Source organism: Trichechus manatus, unplaced genomic scaffold (assembly GCF_000243295.1).
Source record: "Trichechus manatus latirostris isolate Lorelei unplaced genomic scaffold, TriManLat1.0 scaffold00073, whole genome shotgun sequence".
Classification (NCBI taxonomy): domain Eukaryota; kingdom Metazoa; phylum Chordata; class Mammalia; order Sirenia; family Trichechidae; genus Trichechus; species Trichechus manatus.
The window spans coordinates 7475960-7502129 of record NW_004444009.1 but is presented as its reverse complement, the minus strand read 5'-3'; the positions used below and the strand labels follow the sequence as shown (position 1 = coordinate 7502129).

The 26170-nt window shown below is 40.2% G+C and overlaps 1 protein-coding gene across 4 annotated transcripts in view; it reads left to right on the top strand.

Annotated features, from left to right (window-relative positions):
- The window catches only part of SLC22A15 (solute carrier family 22 member 15), a 78738-nt gene extending 53960 nt beyond the window's left edge, over positions 1-24778 (top strand). For 2 of the 4 annotated variants that reach the window (XM_004380357.2, XM_023734887.1), the window contains exons 6-12: positions 1282-1497; positions 6049-6189; positions 8851-8936; positions 18897-19017; positions 20480-20552; positions 23321-23509; positions 23838-24778. In XM_004380357.2, the coding sequence (XP_004380414.1) occupies positions 1282-1497; positions 6049-6189; positions 8851-8936; positions 18897-19017; positions 20480-20552; positions 23321-23509; positions 23838-23927 (916 nt within the window). In that variant the 3' untranslated portion in view covers positions 23928-24778. Of the gene's footprint in view, positions 1-1281; positions 1498-6048; positions 6190-8850; positions 8937-18896; positions 19018-20479; positions 20557-23320; positions 23510-23837 lie in introns of those variants that run through there. The other 2 variants (XR_002824693.1, XM_023734888.1) reach the window with 2 other exon arrangements.
- The last annotated feature ends 1392 nt before the right edge of the window (positions 24779-26170 follow it).

The window sequence follows — 26170 nt, the reverse complement described above, 5'->3', positions numbered from 1 at the left end:
AACCATTGATATAACAAAAACAAAAAAAAAACAAACCCATTGCCGTTGAGTCAGTTCTGACTCATAGTGACACCATAGGACAGAGTAGAGCTGCCCTATAGGGTTTCCAAGGAGCAACTGGTGGATTTGAACTCTGATCTTCTGGTTAGCAACTGAGCTCTTAACCACTGTGCCACCGGGGCTTCCCACCACTGGTATAGGATTTACAACACATACTTTGGGAGGGCACAATTCAATCCATAACAATACCTTTTATTCTTTAAGGTCTTTGGGGATCAGGAAATATCCTCAGAGCATATTAAAGCTAGTGTGTCAAGGTGATTTGAGTGTTTTGAAGCAGTAAACACTCAAAAGTGGTGAAAACCCTAGGGACTCCAACGGTCCAATCCGTTGTGCATGGGGTCACCATGAGTCGGGAGCCAACTTGACGGCAGTTAACAACACAACAGCAAACACTCGAAAGTGGCCAAGATGTGATAAACACTGTTAATTTTTAAGTGTAATCTTGACATAATCCCTGGTGTTGTGTGTCATCGAGTCAATTCCTACTCATCGAGTCAATTCCGACTCTTAGCAACCCTATAGGACAGAGTAGAACTGCCTCATAGGGTTTTTCAAGGCTGTAAATCTTTACAGAAACAAACTACCATGTCTTTCCCCGAGGAGCTGCTGGTGGTTTCAAACTGCCAACCTTTTGGTTAGCAGCTGAGTTCTTTAACAACTTTACCACCAGAGCTCCTATATAATCCCTGCCTCCTGAGTAACATCACTACTCTTTTTTTAAATTTATTTTTTACGGTAAGATAATAAAGATTTGTATTTTCTTTGTGAGACTGTTTTAGAACTTTTAAAAAAACCCAGTGTATCTAGGGTGTGATTCTAACAACACTCATCTAGGATTTAGAGCCATATCTTTGACCTGTGTTTTATGAAGGACTCATGTTACTCCGTATTATAGACTTAATAACTTACCATTCACATATTAAATTTTAAAACTTTAAACTTCAAAAATTAATGCATACTGTTTACCTTTTTAATTTTTTTGCTGCTATTGAAAACGTATTCTTGAATTTTTATACATAAAGTAGACCACTGGTTAATGCTGACACACTGTTGAAAGTAGCCCTCTCTCTCTCATACGTGTCACTGGGAAAGTCAAGCTTGCAACCTAACTGGGATCTCGTTGTAGGGAGGGAACCCACGTACTGAGTAGGTGTTTTTTCTCCTTTCTATGCACGTGTACCTATATGAATATACAGCCTTTAATGACGTCTCTTTCAGATTCATTCCTGAATCACCTCGTTGGTTATACTCCCAGGGTCGACTGAGTGAGGCCGAAGAGGCTCTGTACCTCATTGCTAGGAGGAACCGTAAGCTCAAATGCACCTTCTCATTAACACACCCAGCCGACAGGAGCTACAAGGAGACTGGAAGTTTCCTGGACCTTTTCCGTTATCGGATCCTCTTGGGGCACACTCTGATCCTGATGTTCATCTGGTAATTATATATAAGGGGCATTTTGTTGATCTTCAATAACTCAGGTTGCTACAGGTATTGATAATCTGTTCCTTCTTCAGAGTTACGGGAAAATTTACCTCTTTTGTGATCATAAGGTGGTTTTCCCAGAAACAATGCCCCTTTCCCTTCGTACCTGGTGTTGGGCACACCTCAAGCCAGAGATCATGGTCCTTGTTGGGCAGGTTTCCTGATGTCGGTAGATGTCAGAAGCACATATTTGCACATGAGATATTTGATATATATATTTAAGCAAAAAGAAGAAGAAGAAGAAAAGCATACAAGAAACAGGAGTTTTTAAATAGGACTTTAAAGATACGTACCTTTGGTTTTGGCACTAAGCAGTCTGATAGTACATTCTAATGGCAGCACTCTGTGCTGCATTTTATGTGGCGTTCCCACTCACTAATTCACCAGGATGGGCTATATGTTATCCTTTGTATAAGGGGGATCCTGGGAGTTAGAAGTGATGGACTCAAAGCCACATACACAAATCGTGAACCAACAGATGAGCAATTTCAGAATCTAGTTTTCTAGTAGTTTAGCTTGTTCCAACCTACCTCTCATTCTCAGCATTAATATAAGTTTCACTGAATGGTTCAAGTTGGTTCTGCTTAACAAATGAAGTTGTGAAGAGGGGAAATGGATGGGCAATATATATATAATTTGTGGAGTGCCTGTGTGTTTCAATATTGTACATTCTGCTAAAGCGCAATCAATGTTATTTGGTCTAATATTGGGCATGCACGTCTTACCTACTGGCCTAAGGGACCGTTGTGCTGTGATTTATATAGATTTGCCATAAAGGCTAATGGAAACCTACATTTTCATGTGGGAATACAGGAAAGTGGTTTTACATTAAAGTGATCTTATGTATAAACCTAAAGAGGACAGTAGATTGAGAATCAGAAGCCGCAAAGATATTTTCCTATATCGTATTTCTCTTTTCTTACCCACGTGCACTAGCTGCCATCTGTATGGTGAGGAGCCATGTCACATGACTCCTGCTTTCCTCACAGAACCAGCACAGGACTGGGAATATCACAGATGCATAATAAATATTGAATGAAGGATGGAAGCTTGGAAGCATGGGGTTTAACAGAGCCTATGAAAGCCCTGGTGGCGCAGTGGTTAAGTGCTCCGCTACTAACTGCAAGGTAGGTGGTTTGAACCCACCAGTCGCTGTGTAGGAGAATGATGTGGCAGTCTACTTCTGTAAAGATTTATAGTGTTGCAAACCTTATGGGGCAGTTCTACTCTGTCATACAGGGTTGTTATGAGTTGGAATCATCTCGACGGCAGTGGGTTTGGTTTTATGGTTTATGAAAGCCAAACCTGATAACACAGCATAACCAAAAAAAAAAAGCCATTGCCATCAAATCGATTCCAACTCATAGCAACCCTATAGGACAGAGTAGAACTGCCCCATAGAGTTTCCAAGGAGTAGTTGATGGATTCAAACTGCCAACCTTTTGGTTAGCAGCTGAGCTCTTAACCACTGCACCACCAGGGCTCTGATAACACAGCATAGGAGGTACTATTTTGAGGTTCTGTCTATTCTAAAGCAGATATTTACAAAGTATATTCAGGTACTTAACCTGTTGCCATAGAGTCGATTCCGATTCATAGCAACTCTATAGGACAGAGTAGAACTGCCCCATAGGGTTTCCAAGGAGCATCTGGTGGATTCGAACTGCCAGCCTTTTGGTTAGGGGCCGAACTCTTAACCACTACACCACCAGGGTTTCAGGTACTTAGGGCTCCATAAAACTCTGCATTTGCATATCATGGAGACATTTGGTCAAACCATCTGCTTTGGAGGAAGACCTACTTGTTGAAGATTATTTATTCCTTTTTAATTTTGTTCAATTTTTTTTTTTCTAGGCATAATAACTTTTGGGTTCTGGCCTTCAGGGATTAAAACAGACAAACAAACAAGAAGCTAGATTTAGAGCCAGTGAGATAGCGCCTGTTTATTTTATACTTCACACAGCCAAAGGAGCTCTTCTCCAATAAACTTCTCCCCCTGGGCTCAGAATGATAATAAAGACAGTGTCCTTCCACATAGTGCTGTTCCTTTTGAAGATGCTATAAAATTCTAAAATCTTTTCTGTGGATCTGTCATTGAAGAAGGCCTTAACTGGGGAGTAAAATTATACCTCTGTGTTTAACATCTGTTCCTTTGGTTATTTTCCACAATAATGCCACCTTCAATATTCTTCCGTGCCCTAACTCTACTGTTAAATATTATGCAAGCATTTTAAATTTTGTTTGGGGCACATAAAGAGAACTGAAATGCTTTTAATAGCTATGATTACAGGTCCCAATGACTTAACCGCCACCAAGGAGACTTTCAGAATAGAGGCCCAGAATAGGGCCTCCTTGCCCCATGCTCTGCCTGTTCTCCCTCACCAGCTGGTAACTCAGCTTCTGTATTGTCCTGAACTGACTTTGTGCATTCTTGCCCAGACTTAATACTATCACAGCTTGGTTTAAATAACTATGCATGTTTTCATGGCTAGAATTAATTCACTGGAAATTGTTTTAAATGCAGAGTTGTTACTGTTATTAGGTGCCATTGATTTCAATTGATAGTGTCCCCATGTGACAGAGTAGAACTGCCCCATAGGGTTTTCTAGGCTGTCATCTTTACGGGAGCAGATCTCCAGGTCCTTCTCCCTTGTAGTCATTGGGTGAGTTTGAACCGCCAACCTTTTGGTTAGCAGCTGAGTGCTTAACCATTACACCACCAGGTCTCCTTAAATGCAGAGTAGATGCATGCTAATACATACAATACATTAGGAAATAGCATTATGTAAGAGGAGGATCTCTACTGTAAATAGCAAGGATGTTTAAAATACTTTAGAAAACTGCGTGATTTAAATTTGTTTAGTCTGTGGTTTACATGCAAGGTGCCTGGGGGACAGGAAACACGTATAAGTCAGTGTCACCTTGTATCCCTGCACACAGTGTCCTGGCTGCAGCACTGCTCATTGTCCTTAGACAAGTGATAGCTTCACCCCAGTAAGAAGTAATGGGCAATATGTCGTCTCTGAAGCATTTACTAGAGAAGGATGAACCACTAACCAGTCCAGTTCCTGGGGTGTCTTCTTTCCTCCTCCCATGCCCCTCTCCTGGCATTATGGTAACCCTGCCCAGTTGCTGTTGAGTCAGTGCTGACTGATGGTGAGCCCATGTGTGTCAGCGTAGAAGTGTGCTTTGTAGGGTCTTCAGTGGCTGACTTTTCAAAAGTAGATCACCAGGTCTTTCTTTTAGGTCACCTCTGGATGGAGTCAAACCTCTAATCTTTCAGGCATTTGGCCCACTTTACCATTTTGTCAGAGATGGAAATAAAGGTTTCCCTTTCTGGTTTGATCCCATCATAGCCACAACTCATTGGATTTTTTCAAAGGAAAAAACTACAGGGAAGCAACTGAGAACCTCCCCATCATACACAACTTGTCAAACTGAATTTACAAAAGCATAAAAACTGGTGACTTATAAAGTCTGAGTGTTTACTCTGTATAGGAATTTATGGTTTACAAAATATATTCATATACTAGTAAAGCCTAGCTTCAGGGTTTTATTTCTAATAATGCTGTTTGGGCAAAGAAGTTCCTATTGCTTTCTTCACTCTGAGGAAACCCCAAGTTGGAGCTCCAGGTTGGCACTTTGACTTAGCTCCACAGCTCCTTAGTTTCCAGACTCCAGGAGAGAGATTCAGTGCCTGCCTTCTCCAGCACCAGGGCCAGTGCCTGTCCCAAAGCAAGCCTCACAGGAGCCCCTCCCTGAGTGTTTGCTTTATGAATGGTGTACATAAATAAATTAATGGCTTTTCAAAGGGCTTCTCCCCATTTGACTCCTAGAGGTCTCCTCTGTACCTTCTAGATATTACTCTTGGGGAAGCCGCTTTGGTGTGAGCTTGTGGGATCCTGCCTCTGCCATGAGCCTTGTCTTTTCCTTCCTGTTCTCCTGAAGGCCTGATAGGGTTGGGAATGTGGCCTAGAGGAGGCTGGATCATCAGTTGGTTGGAGTGCCAGCCATTCCTGGCCTGCCGGTGACCCACTGATGGCCCAGTGTCTTCTGAGCCCGCTTCTCAACACCACCCTCTGTTGGCCTTGCTGTGGGAGCTTTGTTCTAGAATCATTTTGATAATATCACAACAACTGCCTAAGGCAAGTGCTCCATAAATTGTTGAGTTAAATAAAGTAAGAAGAGGGTCACTGTCTTCCATTAAATGCAGAAATGCTTTACTAAAGCACATTCAAACAATGGCTTTGCCCTTTCAGGGGCTGGTCTGCCATTTGCTGTATATTGCATATAGATGTTGCACAAAGCATCTCCAAGACCTCCTTTTATTTCTTTGTTTTTCCGCAGTGTAGGAATTTAGATTAGGATAGAAAGGTTAGTGGGAAAGTCAAGCTTATTGGCTTGAGGCAGATCACATTATATTAAGCCAGTATTTGTATCTTCTCTGGCAAATTCTTATGTGTTTTTTCAGTTGTCCTTCTTGTTCTTTGACTTCCATTGCAGGTTTGTGTGCAGCTTGGTGTATTATGGCCTAACTCTGAGTGCAGGTGATCTAGGTGGAAGTATTTATGCCAACCTGGCCCTGTCTGGCCTTGTAGAGATTCCGTCTTACCCTATCTGTATCTACTTGATTAACCAAAAATGGTGAGTATAGATGACTATAAAGTATACCATATAGAATTCTCACTCTGTCTCGTTTACTTACTCATTCGTAAGTACATGCATACTCCTCAAATCTTATTGTCTGTATGCATGTGGAGTATCTGCTAGTTGCTCCGTGGTGATTGGAGTTCCTTTTGAGGCCAGTTGCAGTTAGAATTCAGTTTTTAGTTCAGTATTTCTTGGGTTTCATGTTTATTAGTTTATATATATATTTTTTTAATCCAGTATTGACAGATACTACCATTTAAGGGTTTTTGAGTAGGCTACATGTATATAATTTGTTAGTCCCCAATAGACAGGAGTGGTAGTTCTATGTAGCTAGAAATCCATCAACCCAGTTAATATTATTTAGAAGTTCTTACAGGAAGACAAGACTGAGGAATTAGACTTTTCTTACCTCCCAAGATCCACTTTATTTTGTTGAGAGAGGGAACATATCCTGCTTTTGCCACTCATTGTCAGTGGGCATGGTTTTAAAATACTTTTAAAAAGTTATTTTATGGAGCACCTTTCCTCATTTTTCTCAGCTACTGAGGGCAACTAAAAATCCCATCCTATGCGAGCTAGCAATCATTTGGATTATGCCATTTTTCATTCTCCAGAAACCATCATTTTAACCCAAAACAAGCTTCGTTTAGCATTGCACTTGGTGCTGTTGTTGCTCTTAACCACTACACCACCAGGGCTCCCATGGATATTTAGTTTAGAGCATTTTGAAGGGCCAGTATGGATTCTGTTAAATTGAAGGCTTTTCTACCAGGGAGAATTCCCAGTTAACTCTGCTGACTTCAGCTTATTCTCATTGTGTTCCAAGAGCTGGCTTAGATATCACGTTAAGAAATCTTTTCCCAACATCCCCAGTTGTACCAAATGCCTCTCCTTTGCGCTGCTGTAGCTTCCTGTGCATGCTTCTGACAGTCACTTCAAGTGTTAGGAGGACGCTTGGAATGTGGGTATCTTATATATCTTTGCATTGCTAGTGCTTGCCTAGCATGGTGCCTGATACTTGAAAGACATTTGATCATGATTGTCAAATTAAGTAGAATGATGTGGAAAAGGAGACTCAAGACCTTCACTGTCTCCTAGCGGTTATCGCCTGTTAAGATTAAATTGTGTTCCCCAAAAATTTGTGTGTCAACTTGGCTAGGCCATGATTCCCAGTATTGTGTGATTGTCCAACATTTTGTCATCTGATGTGATTTTCCTATGTGTTGTAAATCCTACCTCTGTGATGTTAATGAGGTGGGATTATCGGCAGTTACGTTAATGAGGCAGGACTCAATCTACAAGATTAGGTTGCGTCTTAAATCAATCTCTTTTGAGATATAAAAGAGAGAGGCGAGCAGAGAGAGAGGAAACCTCATACCACCAAGAAACAAGAGCCAGGAGAATAGTGCGTCCTTTGGACCCAGGGTCCCTGCACTGAGAAGGTCCTCAACCACGGGAAGATTGATGACAAGGATCTTCCTCCAGACCTGACAGAGAGAAAGCCTTTCCCTGGAGCTGGTGCCCTGAATTTGGACTTTTAGCCTCCCAAACTGTGAGAGAATAAAGTTCTCTTTGTTAAAGCCATCTACTTGTGATATTTTTGTTGTAGCAGCACTAGATAACTAAGACACCACCAGAGTCTGAATTAAAACTTGAAACAGTGAGAAGGAACACTGGCTTTGGAATCAGGGAGACCTGAATTCGTATCTGGTCTTACCCATGTGCGAGCTATATGAGTTTGACTACCTTATTTTTTCAGAAATAACGTGCGCTCTCTGCGTTTGTTTGCCAGCTGCTCCCTCCCCCTGCAAGACACCCTCCAAGCGCTGCTGTGGCAATCCTCTTCCACATGTTGCTGTAAAAAAAAGAGCGTGTCACTGGGGACGGGGCACAAACAAATACAGAAGTCAAGTATTATTTGCATAAAAATACGAGTACGTCTCAGTGTACTCATCCGTAAACTAGGGATTTTAAAATCTACCTGGAAAAATTGTTATAAAAATTAAAATACTGAAGTTTCTAGCAGTCCCTCAGTAAAGGGCGGCTTATTAATGTTAATATCTTTCTTCCAGTCTAAAGCACTTATTTGAAAATTACTTTTCTCAATAAAGTGTTCAATAAATTCCACTTAGTTCTGACCTATTAACAAGAAAAGTATTTTCTGTTTGTACTTTTAAGAGAGAGAAGCTTGTTTTAATAGTGTTTGAAACTTAACTGTTTAAGCTTCAGGCAACCAGAAAATGTAATGAACTAGAAGAATCCATTCTCCATGCTTCAGTTTCATTTTCTATAAAATGAAGAATATAACAGTATGTGCCTTACAGGTTTGTTAGTAGATTAAATATAATAATAGATGGAAAGCATTTAAAACAGTGCCTGAAACATAGTAAACACTCAAGGAAAGTGTTACTTGATATTCTTGTCCTCACACATCATTTAATCCTGCTGTCAAGCCAGTTTTCCTTTGTTTTATGATGGTTATTTATTTTATATCCTTGTCAATCTCCTGGTCAGTCACATTTGCCAACCACTCTTTAAAAAAAGATAAACATAGATAATGAAACAAAGAACATTTAAAAAGGAAACTTAGTTGGAAGAAGCAGATGAATTTATGTGATTCCTAATAGAAATGTGTCACTTCTTTTGATTATTTAGGTTTGGTCGGAAGCGGACATTAGCAGCATTTCTGTGCCTAGGAGGACTGGCCTGTCTTATTGTAATGTTCCTTCCAGAAAAGAAAGGTATGCCTTTCACATTTCTACAGGGATTTTGAATAGCAGTTTTATTACAATGAATCTCAGTATAGTAGGGAGATTACCATATGCTGTGCTTCACTTCTATGATTGCATATTATTTAGCAATTGTGTGGCGTATAATGGGCCAGATTTTTTCCATTGCTTAAACTATTCTCTGGCTGAATAATGTGCTTAGAGGTGCACTATTAATTCTTTTAGGCTATTAAGCTACCATCTGGGGTGGCTGGGATGCAGTGTAGTGAGGGTAGAGTTGTTTATTTGATGATGGTGTGGACCGGTTAGTTCTGCACAGAAAGAAATTCTGTCCAGGACTGCAGATTGCACTCCTCATCCCAGCCAATTGCAGGTTCAGAGATCACTGGTTCTAAATGGTGGCCTTGGCACCCCTCAGTATCTCCTTCAGTACCCCTAAGCCACCCCGATAACAACAAGGGTGTTTACTGTTGGTGACAATCAACATTCTCTCAGTCTTATATGAAGTGTGAATAAAACATGTTCAGAAAACCTTGGTGTTTTTATATATTTATGGCGTTGCTGTGCAAATGCAACTTCAGTAAAGGTCCCTTTGGCATCTTTGTGTAAGCTGATCACTACCCCTCTGTAGAAGTTCGTAGATACTGCTGGCTCTCAGCCTTTTTCTGCACCAGCACACCTGAGGCATGTCATGAGCTTGTAGAGCTAAGTGCCCATGGGGCAAGACAGTAATGGGCTTCAAATCGTTGTAGCTTTATGTTCAGCAGCTTTTGTACTTCATAGGCCACTTAGGAATGCAGTTGTTTCCCATGCCTAACAGTCCATTGTTCTGTTTACCGCTTTGTAAAGAAAAACTTTTCAGAACACACTTGTAACCTATCATACCTCCATAAAAAAAAAAAAAAAAACACCAAACTCGATGGCTTCGAGTCAATTCTGACTCATAGCAGCCCTATAGGACAAAGTAGAACTGCCAGGTAGGGTTTCCAAGGAGCGGCTGGTGGATTTGAACTGCCAGCCTTTTGGTTAGCAGCCGCACTCTTAACCATTGCACCACCAGGGTTCCATAAGCCAGGCCAGTTCATGTCTTTCCTCCTCCCTACACATTTGCACATACCAGCTAACTCACCTCTGAGACTGCACATGGTCCTTTCCTGAAATTGTTTCTTACTATAAAGAGCAAAGCAAAAACCCAAAGTGAATGCAGATTTGTCGTCTCTCATCTAGACCAGTCATCACCTGTCTGCACCCTTCCAATCGGCTTTAAGAAGACAGCTTGAACCCTTTTGTGATGATGTTCCCCCTGGGTGAACACTGGGTGAAAAACAGAGCATAACTGAGTACTGCGCACACTCCACGAATGTGCCTCAGGAATATGATCCTCTCTTAGACAGTGGTTAAGCATTTGGCTGCTAACCAAAAGATCAGCAGTTCGAATCTACCAGCTGCTCCTTTGAAACCCTATGGGGCAGTTCTACTCTGTCTTGTGGGGTTTCTATGAGTCAGAATTAACTCGATGGCAGTGGGTTTAGTTTTTCATTATACTTAGAGGAGTGGATGTTTAGTCTTTTTTTAAAGATTTCCAGGGAAAGACGTTCCATAATTACCCTTAGTAAATATTTCTGTTTTTAATAACCATTACTGTGATCCTCTTCTACTACAATTGCATCCATTTCCTTTCATTTTATTCATTAATAGAGATAGAAAACAGATGGTCACCCCCCATCTTTTTTGCATAATACTTTCTATGCTTGCAGAGCACTGGTGGCACAGTGATTAAGAGCTCGGCTGCTAACCAAAAGGTCGGCAGTTCAAATCCACCAGCTGCTTCTTGGAAACCCTATGGGCAGTTCTACTGTGTCTTGTAGGGTGGCTATGAGTTGGAATCGACTCGATGGCAATGGGTCTTGGTTGGTCGGGTTCTGTACTTGCAGAGTGTAATGTAGCCAGTCTCGAATATTCTCTTCTTTGAACTTAAAAATATTTGTAATTTAAAATCTTTGAATCTTTGAATTTTACTCTTTAAAGTATTTTGATGGCTTTCTTTTAAATCTCTCAAGTTTTTTTGTTTTCAAAGTTCTGAGCTCTAAACTACATGCTGTCCAAGAGTACTGCTAAATACATGTTAAGAAAAATACCTAGAAGTTTTAAAAATTTTACTAGCATCTTGCATTCATTTGGAGACCGCTCATCTTCACACTGCTTTTTGTGCTTGTTTGCCCTCACTTTTCCCACCAAACATAGAATCATTCTCTCCTTTCTGCCAATTCATGCGCCCCTCTGTTCACCAGCTTTTTGTAGCATCTATATATGATTGTAGTTGTCTGTATCTTTAACTGTGGCAGTATACCTCTAGGAAAGACAGCCGGTAAGCTAGAAAATAGATTGCTTGCCATTCCTCAGCCTGTAGTTTGCAATTATTAGGCAAAGGTGCCCTGCCCAGCACATATTTGCATGCTGGCTGTCTTCCAAGTAAATATTCTCCTCTGGGGATAATGTTACCAGGTGGCTATTACAGGTAGTCCCTAACTTAACGACGTATTCGAGTAATGGCGAGCCGCACTGGGAATTGTCTGCTTTTTTTTGTGCATCTTATCATTAGTAATATGTACTAATACAATGTTGCAGTGCCTAATTTGAACAGCAGTTTAATTATAACATCTTTGTTATCATTCTCATGCCAACCCTAAAAGACAAATAAAGATCAGATTTATAAAGATTCTGATAATAAAAGGCAATAATAATGAAAACTAGAAAAAAAAAATGAGGTGTTCAACTTATGTCAGAACTGACTTACGACAGGGTCGTCCAAACGGAACCTCGTCGTAAGTCGGGGACTTCCAGTAATTTATTCCACAGATTGATCATCATGAATTTCATCTGATCTCTATCCTTGCTTAGAGGATCATATTTAACTTTACAGTACTGGTGACCATCCATTAAATGTTGACTATGTGCTGGATTCTCTTCATATGCAAAAGTTACTAGGTATCATCCCCATTTTAAGTTTATACAGCAAGTAAGTAGCATATCTGGAATTCAGATTTCATGTCTTTCTGACTCTGAAGTCAGTGCTCTTTTGGGAATGCTGTTTTTCCCTCCTAGAGTTTTAGAACCAAAATGGTGTTGTTCTTGGGTGCCATGGGGTTGACTTCAGCTTACAGAGACCCCATGTGATAGAGGAGATCTGTGTTCCATAGGGTTTTCTTGGCTGTAATCTTAACAGAAGCATATCACCAGGTCTTTCTTTCGCACAGCCGCTGGGTAAGTTCAAACTGCCAATCTTTTGGTTAGCAGCTGACTGCTTAACCGTTTGTGCCACCAGGGCTGCTTAGAACCAAAGTATTCATTGCAAATGATGAAGCTGTAGTCTTAGAAGATTCATGCTGCCTGATGAGGCCTAGTTTTTGGCTCTTCAGTGGGCAGGTATGATGGGAATTGGCCAGGGTCCAAGAATCTGGGTTGTCAGAGTGCCTCTGGGCTCTTGTTGACAAGAGTTATGGTCCTGCCAGAATCTGAATACTAGGAAGTCAGGGCACATGACTACATAAAGAAGTTCCGTAGTTGAAGGACGTGTACTAGTGGAACCTTTATACTTCATTTCTTTTTTCTCAGTCTTGGTTTGCCCATTCTTTATCCATTTGACTTTTCTACTTCCTTCTGTATACAAGATACTATTCATAAACAAGACCTAGTCCCTGACCTTAAAGAGCTTACAATCTAGTGAGGGAAATGAATGATTCAAAAATAACAATAAAAGAAAATACTGTTATAGATTGAGTTGTGTCCCTCACCCCCGCCAAAAAAAAACAAGTGTTGGTCAACTTGGCTAGTCCATGATTCCTAGTATTGTGTGATTGTCCAACATTTTGTCATCTGATGTGATTTTCCTATGTGTTGTAAATCCTACCTCTATGATGTTAATGAGGTAGGATTAGCAGCAGTTATGTTAATGAGGCAGGACTCAATCTACAAAATTAGGTTGTGTCTTAAATCAATCTCCCTTGAGATATAAAAGAGAGAAGCGAGCAGAGAGACAGGGGCACCTCATACCACCAAGACACAAGAGCTAGAAAAGTAGCGCGTTCTTTGGAACTGGGGTCCTTGTGCTGAGAAGCTCCTTAACTGGGAAAGGTTGATGACAAGGACCTTCCCCCAGAGCCGACAGAGAGAGAAAGCCCTCCCCTGGAGCTGGCACCCTCAATTCAGACTTCTACCCTCCTGGACTGTGAGAGAATAAATTTCTCTATGTTAAAGCCATCTACTTGTGGTATTTCTGTTATGCAGCGCTAAATGACTAAGAGAGATACCATATGAGAATTGACAACAAAATGCTATGGAGACTTTCACTTATGGCGATGATAGTAATGGGGACCAGCTGTCCTCTTGCTTTAAACAACTTTAAAACCAAAGTATAAGCAGTGTTGTTTTCAGACGTTGGACAACAGTCTGTGAAGAACAATGATCCTGAGAGAAGAGAAACAAAGTGAGCCCTGAAAGGACCCCAGCTCAGGGTTTTCAGGCCACAGTACAGGGAGGGGGAGCTCAGCAAAGTCTGGTATTCTTGCTGAATTGAGAACACAGAATTGGAAGCTTGGGGAGGTCAAGATGATTAGAAATTGCTGGGTAAGATACTGGAAATTGAGTAAGCTGCACCCAGGAAGAGCTCCAGAGATCTACAGAAGGGGATTCCAAGTCTGGCTACTTTCTGATCTCTGCATGCATCTGAGGAAGCTACTAAAGCTAGAGAAATGACTACCAGAAAGGAGGAGGCAGAATAATTCTTGGAACACAGGGCCATAAATACTTAATATTCTTATTGGTCAGATTCTAGGATTTGGGTAGAGAACTTCTCGGTCGCATTAGCCATAAAGTAAACGCTGTTCTGAATTTACCCCCTCAAAAAAAAATTATTAAAAAAAAAAGGGAAAGAAACAAACCTCAGGAGGCTCAAATGATTCCAGGTAACTTAACTGCATTCCAGGGCAAAGACCAATAATATTTAAAGGAATACAATAAAATCTAGCATGCAACAATGTAACATTCACAATGTGTAGCATCCACTCAAGAATTACAAAACAGGAAAGTATCATCCGCAACCAGGAGAGACATCAATAGAAACAAAACCAGAAATGACATAGATGATAGAATTAGGAGACAAGAATGTTAAAACAGCTATAGTAAATAGATTTTATATGATCTAGAAAGTAGAGGAAAGCAGGATCATAATGAGTAGAGAAATGGAAGATATATAAAAGACACAACTGTGACATCTAGAGATGAGACATTCAGTATATGGGGGAAAAATATACTATATGAGATTAACAGCAGATTACACACTGCAGAAGAAAAGATCTGTGAATGTAAAGACATAACCAAAAGAAACTATCCAAAATGAAACACAGAGAAAAAAATATTAAATTAAGAATTAACAAAGCATCAGTGAATTGTGGGCCAATGTCAAGTGTCCTAACATATGTGTAATTGGCATGTCAGAAGGTATGGGTAAAGAAAATACATTTGCAGAAATAATAGCCAAATATTTTGCAAATTTAATGAATATTATAAACACATAATGAGAAAGGAATCAATTCATCAAGAAGATGTAACAATCTTAAATGTGTATGCATCTGATACAGAACTTCAGATGACATGAAGCAAAAATAGGTAGAACTGAAGGGAGAAATAGACAAATCCAGAATTATAGGTGGATATTTCAGTACATCTCTCTTAATGATGATAGGAAAAACAGACAGAAAATAGCTAAGGATATGGAGACTTGAACAACCAACATGACATAATGGACATTTGTAGAACATTCTACCCAGCAACAACAGGATATACATTCTTTTTGAAGTGCACATAGACCATTTACCAAGATAGATGATATTATGGGCCATAAAATAATTTTCAATAAATTTAAAAGGATTGAAGTCATATGAAATATGTTCTTTGACCAAAACAGAATTAAGCTAGGAATTAGTAACAGATATCTGGAAAATGCTCAAGTATTTGAATATTAAACAACATCCTTCTAAAAAGCAGTGGGCCAAAGAAGTCACAAAGGAAATTAGAAAATATTTTTAATTGAATGGTAATTAAAATATAACATATCAAAGTTAGTAAGATGCAGCTAAAATAGTGGTTAGAGGGAAATTTTTATCATTAAAACCTATAGTAGAAAAAAGTTCAAATTCATGATCTAAGCTTTCACTTTAAAGAAATAGAAAAATTTAAGGGCAAATAAAAATACAAAGCAAGCAGAAGGAAGGAAATAATATAAGATCAAAAGTGAATGAAATGAAAACAGTAAAAGAGAATATCAGTAAAAACCAACAGCTCATTATTTTAGATCAATAAAATCAGTAGGCCTCTAGCTGACCTAATCAGGAAAAAGAAAGAAGACATAAATTACTAATATCAGAAATGAAAGAGGGCACAAACTATAGAACCTATAGATGTAATAAAAATATATTATGAACATTTTTATGCAAATGAACTTGAAAACTTAGGTGAAATGGACAAATTCCTTGAAAGATGTAGAGACTTCCAAAGCTTACTCAAGAAATAGATAACCTGAATAACCCTATGTAAAGAAATTTAATTTGTACTTATAAACATTCCCACAGAGAATTCCTGGCCCAGATGGAGTCACTGGCAAATTCTACCAAATACTTAAGGAAGAAATAGTACCAATTCTACCAACTCTTCCAGAAAATAAAAGTGAAGGGAATACTTCCCAACTTAGTCCATGAGCCCACTAAATTACCTGAGAAAACTGGTTCCAGAAATGATGTTCTTCAATAGCTGCATCACTGGCATAGACTTAAAACCTCTTGAATTCATTACTTTGAAAGACATTACTATTTTGAGTCTTTTTTTTTTTTTTTAGATAATTTAGTTTAATTTTTCCTTTCAAAAGGCTCTTTACTAAAGAGTCACTTTGAACAGTCATTGGTAATAGCCAGTAATATCTGATTTCATTTGTAATTAAAGAACCATGATTAGGAATCTAGTGGCTGCCAAGCCTTCTTAAACGTTAGCTCAGGTTGACCAACAAGTCCAGCAGTTCTGCAGGCAGGAATCCCAAAAAGCCTAAGAAATAATTTTCTAATAAACAGCTGCCTAAAATTGACACGGGCTACTGAAGACTTAGTTGGCAGGAATGTAGGAGAGAGGTTTCAAGCATCAGATGAGGTGTTAAACTGATATGGACACTTCTGTGAGCATGCAGCTGGAGCCAGGCTCCGCAGCTGGATGTGTCCTGAGCCTCACCTGAGTCTTCTCGCAGCCTTGGATCTTGTTGTAGAAGTTTAGCTCATCATCTTTCTGTGAAGCACCATTTGAATCTCAGGATGGCAGTCCCCTAACATGTTGTTAAAGATGTTGTAGAATGCCTCCGCACTTCAGTAGTTCTGACGGATGCCATCCTGGGTTGAAAACAGTACCAGAGATCATTTACAGTCAAGCAAATATGCACGTTTCTGTTTGCTTCAATGCCACCCAATACAATTTCCTGACTCACTCAGTGTTCAGGAAAATAATTGAGGAATTTAATTTGCCATCATTTTGGGTTTAAATGAAGAAGTTGTTAAATCTCAAGTCTAGACACATATCTCAGGGTAAATTCAGAAAGGGGTGGTTCTCTTTTTTTTTTTTTTTTTCCTTTTTTCCAGAATTTAAAAGAGCTAGCATCTTCTTCGGAAACCCTGTTGGAATAGTGGTTAAGAGCTATGGCTGCTTACCAAAAGGTCGGCAGTTTGAATCCACCAGGCACTCCTTGGAAACCCTATGGGACAGTTCTGCTCTGTCCTGTAGGGTCGCTATGAGTTGGAATTGACTCGACGGCAATGAGTTTAGCATCTTCTTCCAGATAACCTGGCAGAAGAGGAGAGAGCAGCCCAAGGTGGTCAAGTTTGGCAGTGCCTCGGCCACTGTGTTCAGGATGCCATCTTTAAAATAGATGAAGATTTATTTCACTTTCAAGCAGGGAAAGTGGCACTTGTTTTTTGGAATGAGATGTATTATGTGCCTCCCTTGTTAGAGGTTGAGAGAGCATGAACACAGATTTTTTTTTCACTAAGTTAATTTCTGTCATAGTCCATTCAGATATTTAGTGAACACTTATGTGCATAGTACTGTGGGATGTGCTATCAGGAACACAAACAAAATAAAGACCTTAGGCCAAGGAAACCCAAAATATATTTTGGGCAGATAAGATGGAAAAGTAAGTAACTACAAAGGCATGTCTGAAGCAGGCTAGTTGAATGGATTTGAAAATAAGGGCAGTGGAGGTCAAAGGAAGGAGAGGCTATTTCATTTGAGGTAGTCAAGGGACGAGTGGTTTATATGAATGATGGAGTCCCAAAGAAGAGGACAAGAGTGCTCTATCTGGCAGAAATGCCAAGGAGAATGAGATGGTTAGGACATCACTGTTACTTCAAGAGCAGAAGTTTCCAGAGAGGGTAGTATTGGAAGCTGTAGCAGTGACAAGGCAGATGCATTTAAGCAAATGGAGTGGTGGTCACTCATTGGAGATGTTCAGTAGTCAAGGGGGAGGAAGTTACAACAGAGTCATTGGGATTTTTTGTTGTTGTTGGGAGACAAAATTATGTTATGTTGAAGGTAGAGGTGAATAAGTTACCAAAAGGGAGAGGTTAAACATGTTTGAAAGAGAATAAATTGTAGGGTCCCAGAGAGGATAATGTTAATAAAGGAAAGAACTACAGAATAATCAATAGTATTTTTGATAAGGAAACAAACTGGCATAAAACATTTTTGCATTTTATGCAAAAATATTACATTAAGAAACTTAGATATTACTAACTTACTGTTAATAATGCAAGTGAGAAGTTGGAAAGGAGGAAATACTGAAGCCACTTCCATGATTAGAGTCTTGTTCTTTAAAGAACATTAATGCTATATATCTGCTGGTGGTGATTTAAAGGGATTATTCCTTATGTAGGTGTCCCTGACTGGTACAGATGGTTAAGTGAAAGGTTAGTGGTTTGAACCCACTCAGAAGCACCTCAGAAGATAGGCCTGGCAATCTGCTTCTGAGAGGTCACAGCCTTGAAAACCCTATGGAGCAGTTCTGCTCTGCACATGTGGGGTCACCATGATTCAGAATTGACTCAACGGCACCTAACAACAACATTCCTTATCTAACATCCCTAGGTGGCAAAAATGGTTTGGGCTCAACTACAGTGGTTAAAATTGCTGCTGCTAACCAAAAGGTCAGCAGTTCAGATCAACCAGCCGCTTCTTGGGAACCCTATGGGGCAGTTTTATTCTGCCCTATAGGGTTGTTATGAGTCAGAATCAACTCGAAGGCAACGGATTTGTTTTCCTTTTTTGAACTAACCTAAAGGTTGATGGTTCCATCCATTGGTGCCGTGGAAGAAAGGCCTGGCAATCTGTTTACAAAAAGCAGTTCTATTACCCATGGGGTCGGCATGAGTTGGAATTAGCTCTGCGACAATGGGCTTTGTTTGGTTTTGTTGTTCCTTCTAAACGGAACACCAAAGAATCCAAATTCAAGATAGGCATTTTCTAGACCTGCCTCTGCCTGTTAGAGCAATCAGGCTTATTCCCCTCATGGGCCACTAATTTACATTGATTATTAAACAAGATTGGGAAGAAAGAAATTTCGGTATTGCCCTTGGTAGACAAAACTTAGGATATCATTAAGCTTACTTTGCTACAGTACAGAAGTTTTCAGGGTGCGCTTTCATTCTGGAGTCAGTGCGATCGTAATCACATGCAAGATTTCATGGGTGTAACCAAGTGAGAAAATATTTGCAAAGGTGTTTGTGTGGGATTACTAAACATTCTGAATATGTGTTCAGTTATACTACCTCTTTGTTGTTTGAGATCAGCGTTAATGTCTCCCACTCCTTCAACACTAAATGTGCCCTCTGAAAGAATTTTTCTCAGCTAAGGACCTCACAGGTATGCACTTGCCCTCCTCAGGCACGGGTGTGTTTGCAGTGGTGAATAGCCATTCCTTGTCCTTGCTGGGGAAGCTGACTATCAGTGCTGCCTTTAACATTGTTTATATCTACACCTCCGAGCTTTACCCTACAGTTATCAGGTATGTGCCACACAAAGCCACACTGTGCATTTTGTTGTAGATACTTCCATCAAGAGATGGTATGGTTCTCATTTCACCTGGAACATAGTTAAGGTAGGGTCCACAGCAACTCAGCAAGCAGTTGTAAGCACAGCAGCTATCTCTGTAGACTGCCCTTGCCTGCTTGGCTGAGGAAAACGTAGCTTTGCCTGAATGTCCTTGTGTAAAGTATACTCTACACTAAATATATCCCATCACCCAGATGCTTTCATTTCTGTCAATTTCATTTATTTGATCACCTGTCCTTTGTCAGGCACATGACAGAGAAGGGGACAAGGTCCCTATTCTTGCAGAGCCTACCTTTCAGCAGGGCAGAGGAACAAACAAGTATGCAAAATTGTTAAGAAGTTAATTCCATGTGGTAATACATGAATATTAGATGTAAATATCCAATGTTAAATGTGGTTTTTAGTGAGTAGAACATGTTTATGTTAGAAAGAACATATTCCATCCTAAATTTTCCTCTTCGAATAATCCTGAAAACAAACAAAAACAAATTTGAAGGGTGAGGGTGCAGCTAGCTTTATAAAACCACCTCTGTGGGCCAGATTCCCCCAGCCAGCCTTTTCAGTTTTTTTAAGGATCATTCTGAATGATCGTTAAAAGACACCTAATGGTTCTTTCTGCCTATTAATTTAAAATCATTTTTTCCCAATAAGAAGTCAGATTGTCTGTGACTGGCTAGTCATTTCCTAGTTGCTCCTACAACCTCCTTTTTCTTGGTTACTGGCTATAAAATGAGGGTGAACATTTGTCCAAACTCTGACAGTTTTGTCCACACTGGAACATAGTACGGGCGTTATTGATAATTAGGCTGGGATAACAGAGTCGCTCTACCTATGACCGATACTGTTCCTCCCTGCTCTCTCCCACCTCTGTCATATCCACACTCCCCAGGAAGGTAGTGTTCTTGGTTTCCTGAAAGTACATGCTCAATCAACTCCTTTTTATATCCCTGACCTTTTAATAGTTACTTAGTTGAGTTTAATTAACTGGACAGACTTTTTAGATCATAAAGCCCTGGCTATCTATGGCTTTATTAACTGATAGGAGACCTAAGAGGAAAAAGCCAAAAAAACATATGGCAAAGAATGTTCAGATGTTTAGGTCTACAACACCCTGCCCAGTAGGGTAGCAACTGGTCTCATGTGGCTATTTAAATTTTAAATTAATTTAAAAATTCAGTTCCTCAGTGTCACTGCCGCATTTCAGTTGCTCAGTAGCCACATGCCTCTAGTGGCTACCATAGTGGACAGTGCAATGAGAGAACATTTCCATCATCACAGAAAGTTCTATTAGACAGCACTGCTCTATAGCATCTGTACTTCTACTTTGCGATATATATTACTCTTCAGATTTTTTAAACTGCCCCCCTAGAACTTACTGATTTTTTTCCCCCCGACTATTTTCTTTTGCTTTCCAGGAATGTTGGGCTTGGAACTTGTTCCATGTTCTCCCGAGTTGGTGGAATTATTGCTCCCTTCATCCCCTCACTGGTTGGTTTGTACCTCCTAGTTTTTCTTGATTTCTTTGCTTTGGAAATGCTTGTGCTTTGAGTAGAAACAGGTAATGAACAGATGCCGTTTAAGATCACAACATCAATGAGAACTTTGTGCCTTTTAGACCAAGAATCCAGTGGCAGATGGGCTCTTACCAAGGATGCTTTTACCCCGATGGGTCTGATTTTTTGCTCAAGTTTATAGACATTGGAGGGTCTGCTAACGGCAACTTCCGCCTTCCTGTCCCCATTCACAAGTCAGTCAATAGATAAATATTTATTGATCTTCTGCTGTGTGCTGGGCTCTGTGCTAAGTGCTTTTTTATATATTATCTCATGTAATCTTCACAACTCTATGAGGTAGGCATCGTTGTTACCCCTATATTAAAGATGAGAAATGCAGCAGAAAGAGGGTGAATACTTTCCCCAAAGGCACACCACTTGGAAAAGAACAGAAGAGAAACATGCTTGGCAGTATGACTATTAATATTTTTTGACATTTTCTAAATGTCATAGTTAAAAGGAAGGGGTATGGACCTAAAAACCTTTCGGTCTTAAAATTCTCGTATTCTGTGGAAGAGCCCATGGCGTTCTTACGCATGTTTCTCCATTGTCTGATCTGTAACTGCTTCTCAGCCAAGACTCAACCAAAGGGTGACTAGACCCTCTTCCCTGGGTCTACTTCCTCTTCGTGCAAGGCCTGTGAACCTGCTCTGTAGACAGCTCTAACTCACCCAACTGCATGGTACAGGGATATCTGAAAGGTCACTACTTCCTTTTCATGTTTGGGGTCGCAGTGCACTTCCTTTTTCTGAGTATATCCGTCCATGTTTCATGCTTAATTTAAGACTCCTTCCTATGCAGGAATCTTATTCAATTCCATATTTCCTTCTGCAAAATGTGTCCAACATTACGGGTTTATTGCTAAGATATCCCACTTCGGATGATGATCCCAGAACATTATAATACCCAGCGTGGTCTTATGGAGGGACCCCTGGCGGCACAGTGGTTGAGTGCTTGGCTGCTAACTGAAAGGTTGGCAGTTTGAACTCAACAGCTGCTCCACAGGAGAAAGATGCAGCAGTCTGCTTCTGTAAAAGATTATATAGCCTCAGAAACCCTATGGGGCAGTTCTGCTCTGTTCTATAGGGTCACTGTGAGTTGGAATTGACAGCAGTGGTTAGTTTGGTTTGATTTTTGTGTGTCTTATGGACTTCTGCTAAGTTTAGAAGAGGTAAAAATGTTGTGTTCACCTTGATTCAGCAACACACGGACAGTGCTGAACTTGGGTTTGCATGTAGATGGCTAGAGATGAGCGATCCCCTCCCCCACTTCTCTCCCTTTCCCTCCTCTCTCTCTCTTCCTCTCCCCTCTGCCTTCTCCTTTTCTCTCCCTCCCCCTCCTTTTCCATTTTCTCTTCAGTTTTGAAAAATTTATTTGAAGGGAAATCCTAAGCTAGCAGTGATCTCACCCACAGAATTACATGGTCCCACCCAGGTGGACGCTGGAAGCCCACACCAGGCCGCAAAGCAGAGCTGCTTCTGTGCTGGACATGAATGTTAATCAGTTCTCAGAAAGTCCCCAAGGCAACATCCTACAAGGAATGTTCTCTGTGGTGTTATCATTGAACCTATTTGTATTTAAAGAAAATATTCCTGGGATTATCTTTTTGGATCTCTGAATCAATTGCTTATGGAATGGTTCTTTACCATGTTCATTTCAAGGAGTTTACAAGCCCTGTGTATATGATAGGGTTCTTTAGGTTTTTTCTTCTGCTCAGAGTTGTTACTGTTTTTTTTTTTTTTTTTTTTTTTGAATAATATTTTATTGTTTTTGGTGAAAGTTTACACAGCAAATTAGGCTCCCATTTGACAATTTCTACACAGATTGTTCAATGACGTTAATCACATTTTTCACAAAGTATCAACATTCTCTTTGTGTTCTGGTTGTTTTCTAGTACTCTAGTTACCCTGTTTCTGCTCAGAGTTTTTATTACTTTAATCTCTATGCCTCTCAGCTATAGTGTTGAGTGAATCAATGAGGGTATGTAGGATTGGGGGGTTATTTGACTCATTCCGGGTTGAGAACTTTAAAGTTTGTCATTAGCAAATATTTTGGGGGTGTCCCCTATGTGATGAGCATATGCACATCACTGTATTATAAATTATTATGTGGAATTAAAGCTAAACACCAGGCTTCCTGCAATCTCAGACCCTATAGGCCTGCTCTGCTCAGATACAGCCCATGTCTGCTTCGCCCACAATACCCACCCCTTGCATAAGACAGTCTGCTGCTTCCAATCCATGCACCAGTGCTACTTTTTTATTTACTCACTCCCATCTCTCTGTGCCCAATGAGTCATTGGGTGATTTTCCAGGGCAATTCTCTGTGAGGAAGGAAAATTAGTCTGTAGTGGATTCTAGTGGGAAGATTACCAAAAACAAAAAACCCATTGCCGTCGAGTCGATTCCAACTCATAACAACCCTGTAGAACCGAGTAGAACGGCCCCCATAGGGTTTCCAAGGCTATAAATCTTTGTGGAAGCAGACTGCCATATCTTTCTCCCAAGAAGTGGCTGGTGGATTCAAACCACCGAGCTTTCCATTAGCCGAGCGCTTAACTACTGTACCACTAGGGCTCCTTGTGAGAAAATTAAATGGATAGTAAATAATAATAGTTCTTCAGTCATGAGACTGCTAGTGTCATCTGCTAGGGGAGCCAACACTGACTTTTTGTTTGCTTTCTTTGTACTCTTATCCCCACAGAAATATGTGCAGTGGTCTTTACCCTTCATTGTCTTTGGAGCCACTGGCCTAGCCTCAGGCCTTCTGAGTTTATTGTTGCCTGAAACCCTTAACAGCCCATTGCTAGAGACCTTCTCTGACCTTCAGGTGTATTCCTATCGGAGGCTAGGAGAGGAAGCTCTGTCATTACAGACCTTGGATCCCCCACAGGTATGACGTTATTTATTTTATTTTTAACCATTCAAACCCAGCACTTGAATAAATTACAGTTTTTGAAAATAAGAATGCTCTGGTCAGATTAAATAGAACTGAGTAAAACTGCTGGAAAACAAAGGTAGAATCTAACGGCAGCTGACTTTCAGAGAAATAAAGACGACAGATGCAATTTATTAACATTATTAGAACACTTTTAGGGGCTGATTCTTAGAAGAATAGATGTCATAGAAATACATTTGTCCATTGAATAGGTAGATGGTAATTTTCATCTTAGAAATGTCATGACATCATTTTACCGCCCTTTTCTCTTTTCCTGTTTTAGTCTGCAGACAAAGAGAGCACTTCAGGGAGCGAGAGTGAGGAAGAGGAGGAGTTTTATGATGCGAATGAAGAGACTCAGATGCTCAAGTGAAGAGCCCAGATTTCTTCTCAGAAACATTGAATCGTCTTTTATGCCTCTGGCTAAGGCAGGTTCTCCGTTGACACCTAAGAGAGCTGTAGAAAGACAGGCTTGAACTTACATAGGTGATACTCAGTGTGACATGATTTTTTGAGGCACAAGAAAAGCTGGAGAAGAGATTTCATGAGAGAGGACCTCTCTGCATTGAAGGAACAGTTGTTAATTTGTCCAAAATGCCGGTTTAGCTCAGAATCATAACCTCTGACCCAATAGCTCAAACACACATTCCAGAGTGGTAGGGAGAGTCATTAATCATACTGCTTTTCCTTCATCGTGACCTAAAGGCAGATACGTAAAATTGTTCACCCTTTCAGTGGGATAAGTTATTCTTAAGCTTGAATCTTTATACCATTTTCAATATCTATCTCTACCAGTTGTACCTCACCAGGACTCTTTAGAGGCAGATAAGATTTCAGTTCTGTGTCAGAGGAAAAGCAGCGAGAGGTGTTTGTGTGGCCCGAGGCCCTCCAGCTTTACCTTAACTGAAGACGTTTGAGTTTTCAGCTTGCTTCCAGCCTACTGGTTGGCTTGAGTTACCTATGCCTTTAGTCCCACAGATGATTGACAAGTAAAAGCCAAATGTACCAAAGAGATTTTCTTCAGACTCAGAGCCCTGTTAGCTCCCTTTGATGCTCAGATCGTGTCATCTCTTTAGTTCCCACTTATACATACCTCCGGAAAAATTTCCATCTGAGGTTCCACCACCAGCAATAATCTCAAAATCATACAAAGTAAATGATAAAGCTTTATAAAGATGGAAGGCAGTTAAAAAGTGGCATGTTAATCACTTGCATCTAAAACAATAAAAAAGGTACGGTTTTTAAAAGGGAAGAAAAGAAAATGGTCTTTCATGAATTTTGGGGGTGTTTTGCTTTCAGTGTTGTGTGGTTAGAGACTTGGATAACATTTAAGAACTCTAACTCATCTTGTCTTTGATCAGCCCCTGCCTTTAGTCAGAATAGAAGGCACAGTAATTTCATAGGAGATGGAGGTTTTTCATTAAGTACTACCAACTTGCAAGTAAATCAGAATTATATGTAATTTCCTAAACCATGTGCTGAAAATGTCAGTTTCCCCAGGAAACTTGAATGTTATCTCAAGTAGGAGTGTTAACCTGGAACCAAGCAACCTGGCAGCATTGCTTTAGTCACTTTCCCAGCTAGGAAAACATCTTTGTTTTCAGAATTGCCATTTCTACTAATGTCTTAGAGGAAAAAATGCATTAGAGGTAAAGAGAAGATATTACTGTGACTGCTTCTGGAAACCTGGGAGGCATCACCCCCAATTGGCTCCAAATACACTGCTGTTCTCTTCCACATTAACTTTTTGGTTTGTGCTATATCATTTGGTACCTTTGTATTTGTTAAAATATTTTTATGTCTTTTGATAACTGTCTGTATGCTCTTGTTTATGTATCTTCATGAACAGGAGCGATCTCTATCTACTACTATTTATTTCTCCCTGCTGTTCCCAGCACACTGCCTTAAACACAGTAAACCAGTTGCCATCCAGTCGATGGCAGGGTAGAACTGCGCTCTAGAGAGTTTTCATAGCTGTGACCTTTCGGAAACAGATCACCAGCCTTTCTTCCGAAGCATCTCTGGGTGCGTTCAAACCACCAACCTTTTGGTTGGCAGTTGAGCGTTTGACCATTTGTACCACCCAGGGACTCCTAGACACAGTAAGGACCTAATATTACTATTTCTAGCCTTCAAGGAAGTTGTGGGAACCAACCCCCACCCCCCCGGCCAGTATCATTCTTGCAAACCCCTACCCCAGGTAAATCTGACCCAAACCACTAAATGGTGGAGTCCTGCTTGGCTTTGCCTAGAAAGTGGAGTGCCACTACCCACCATTAGGAGAGGAAGAGAGGAAAAACTTACAAAGACACTTAGAAGCTCCTTTTCAGTGGTTGGGTATTAAAAAGAAAACTATATAAAATTGTTGGTTGGGTGAAACTTTGTTCTCATTATAAGAGCAATAAATCCCATTAATAGAAAATAGAAGGAGAAAAATCATCACCCATTTGAAGATCAATTAGGAGTCCATCTGTCTGTTGACACCAGGGTTCCCTCTGCTTCTGGCTGTATAAATGAAGGTCCTGTCAATTCTGATCCTGGGTCTCCTTCTTCTCTAGCTATGGGATGGAAAATGGGAGGGAGGGATGCAGTTTGTGCATACATTGTTTAATAAGA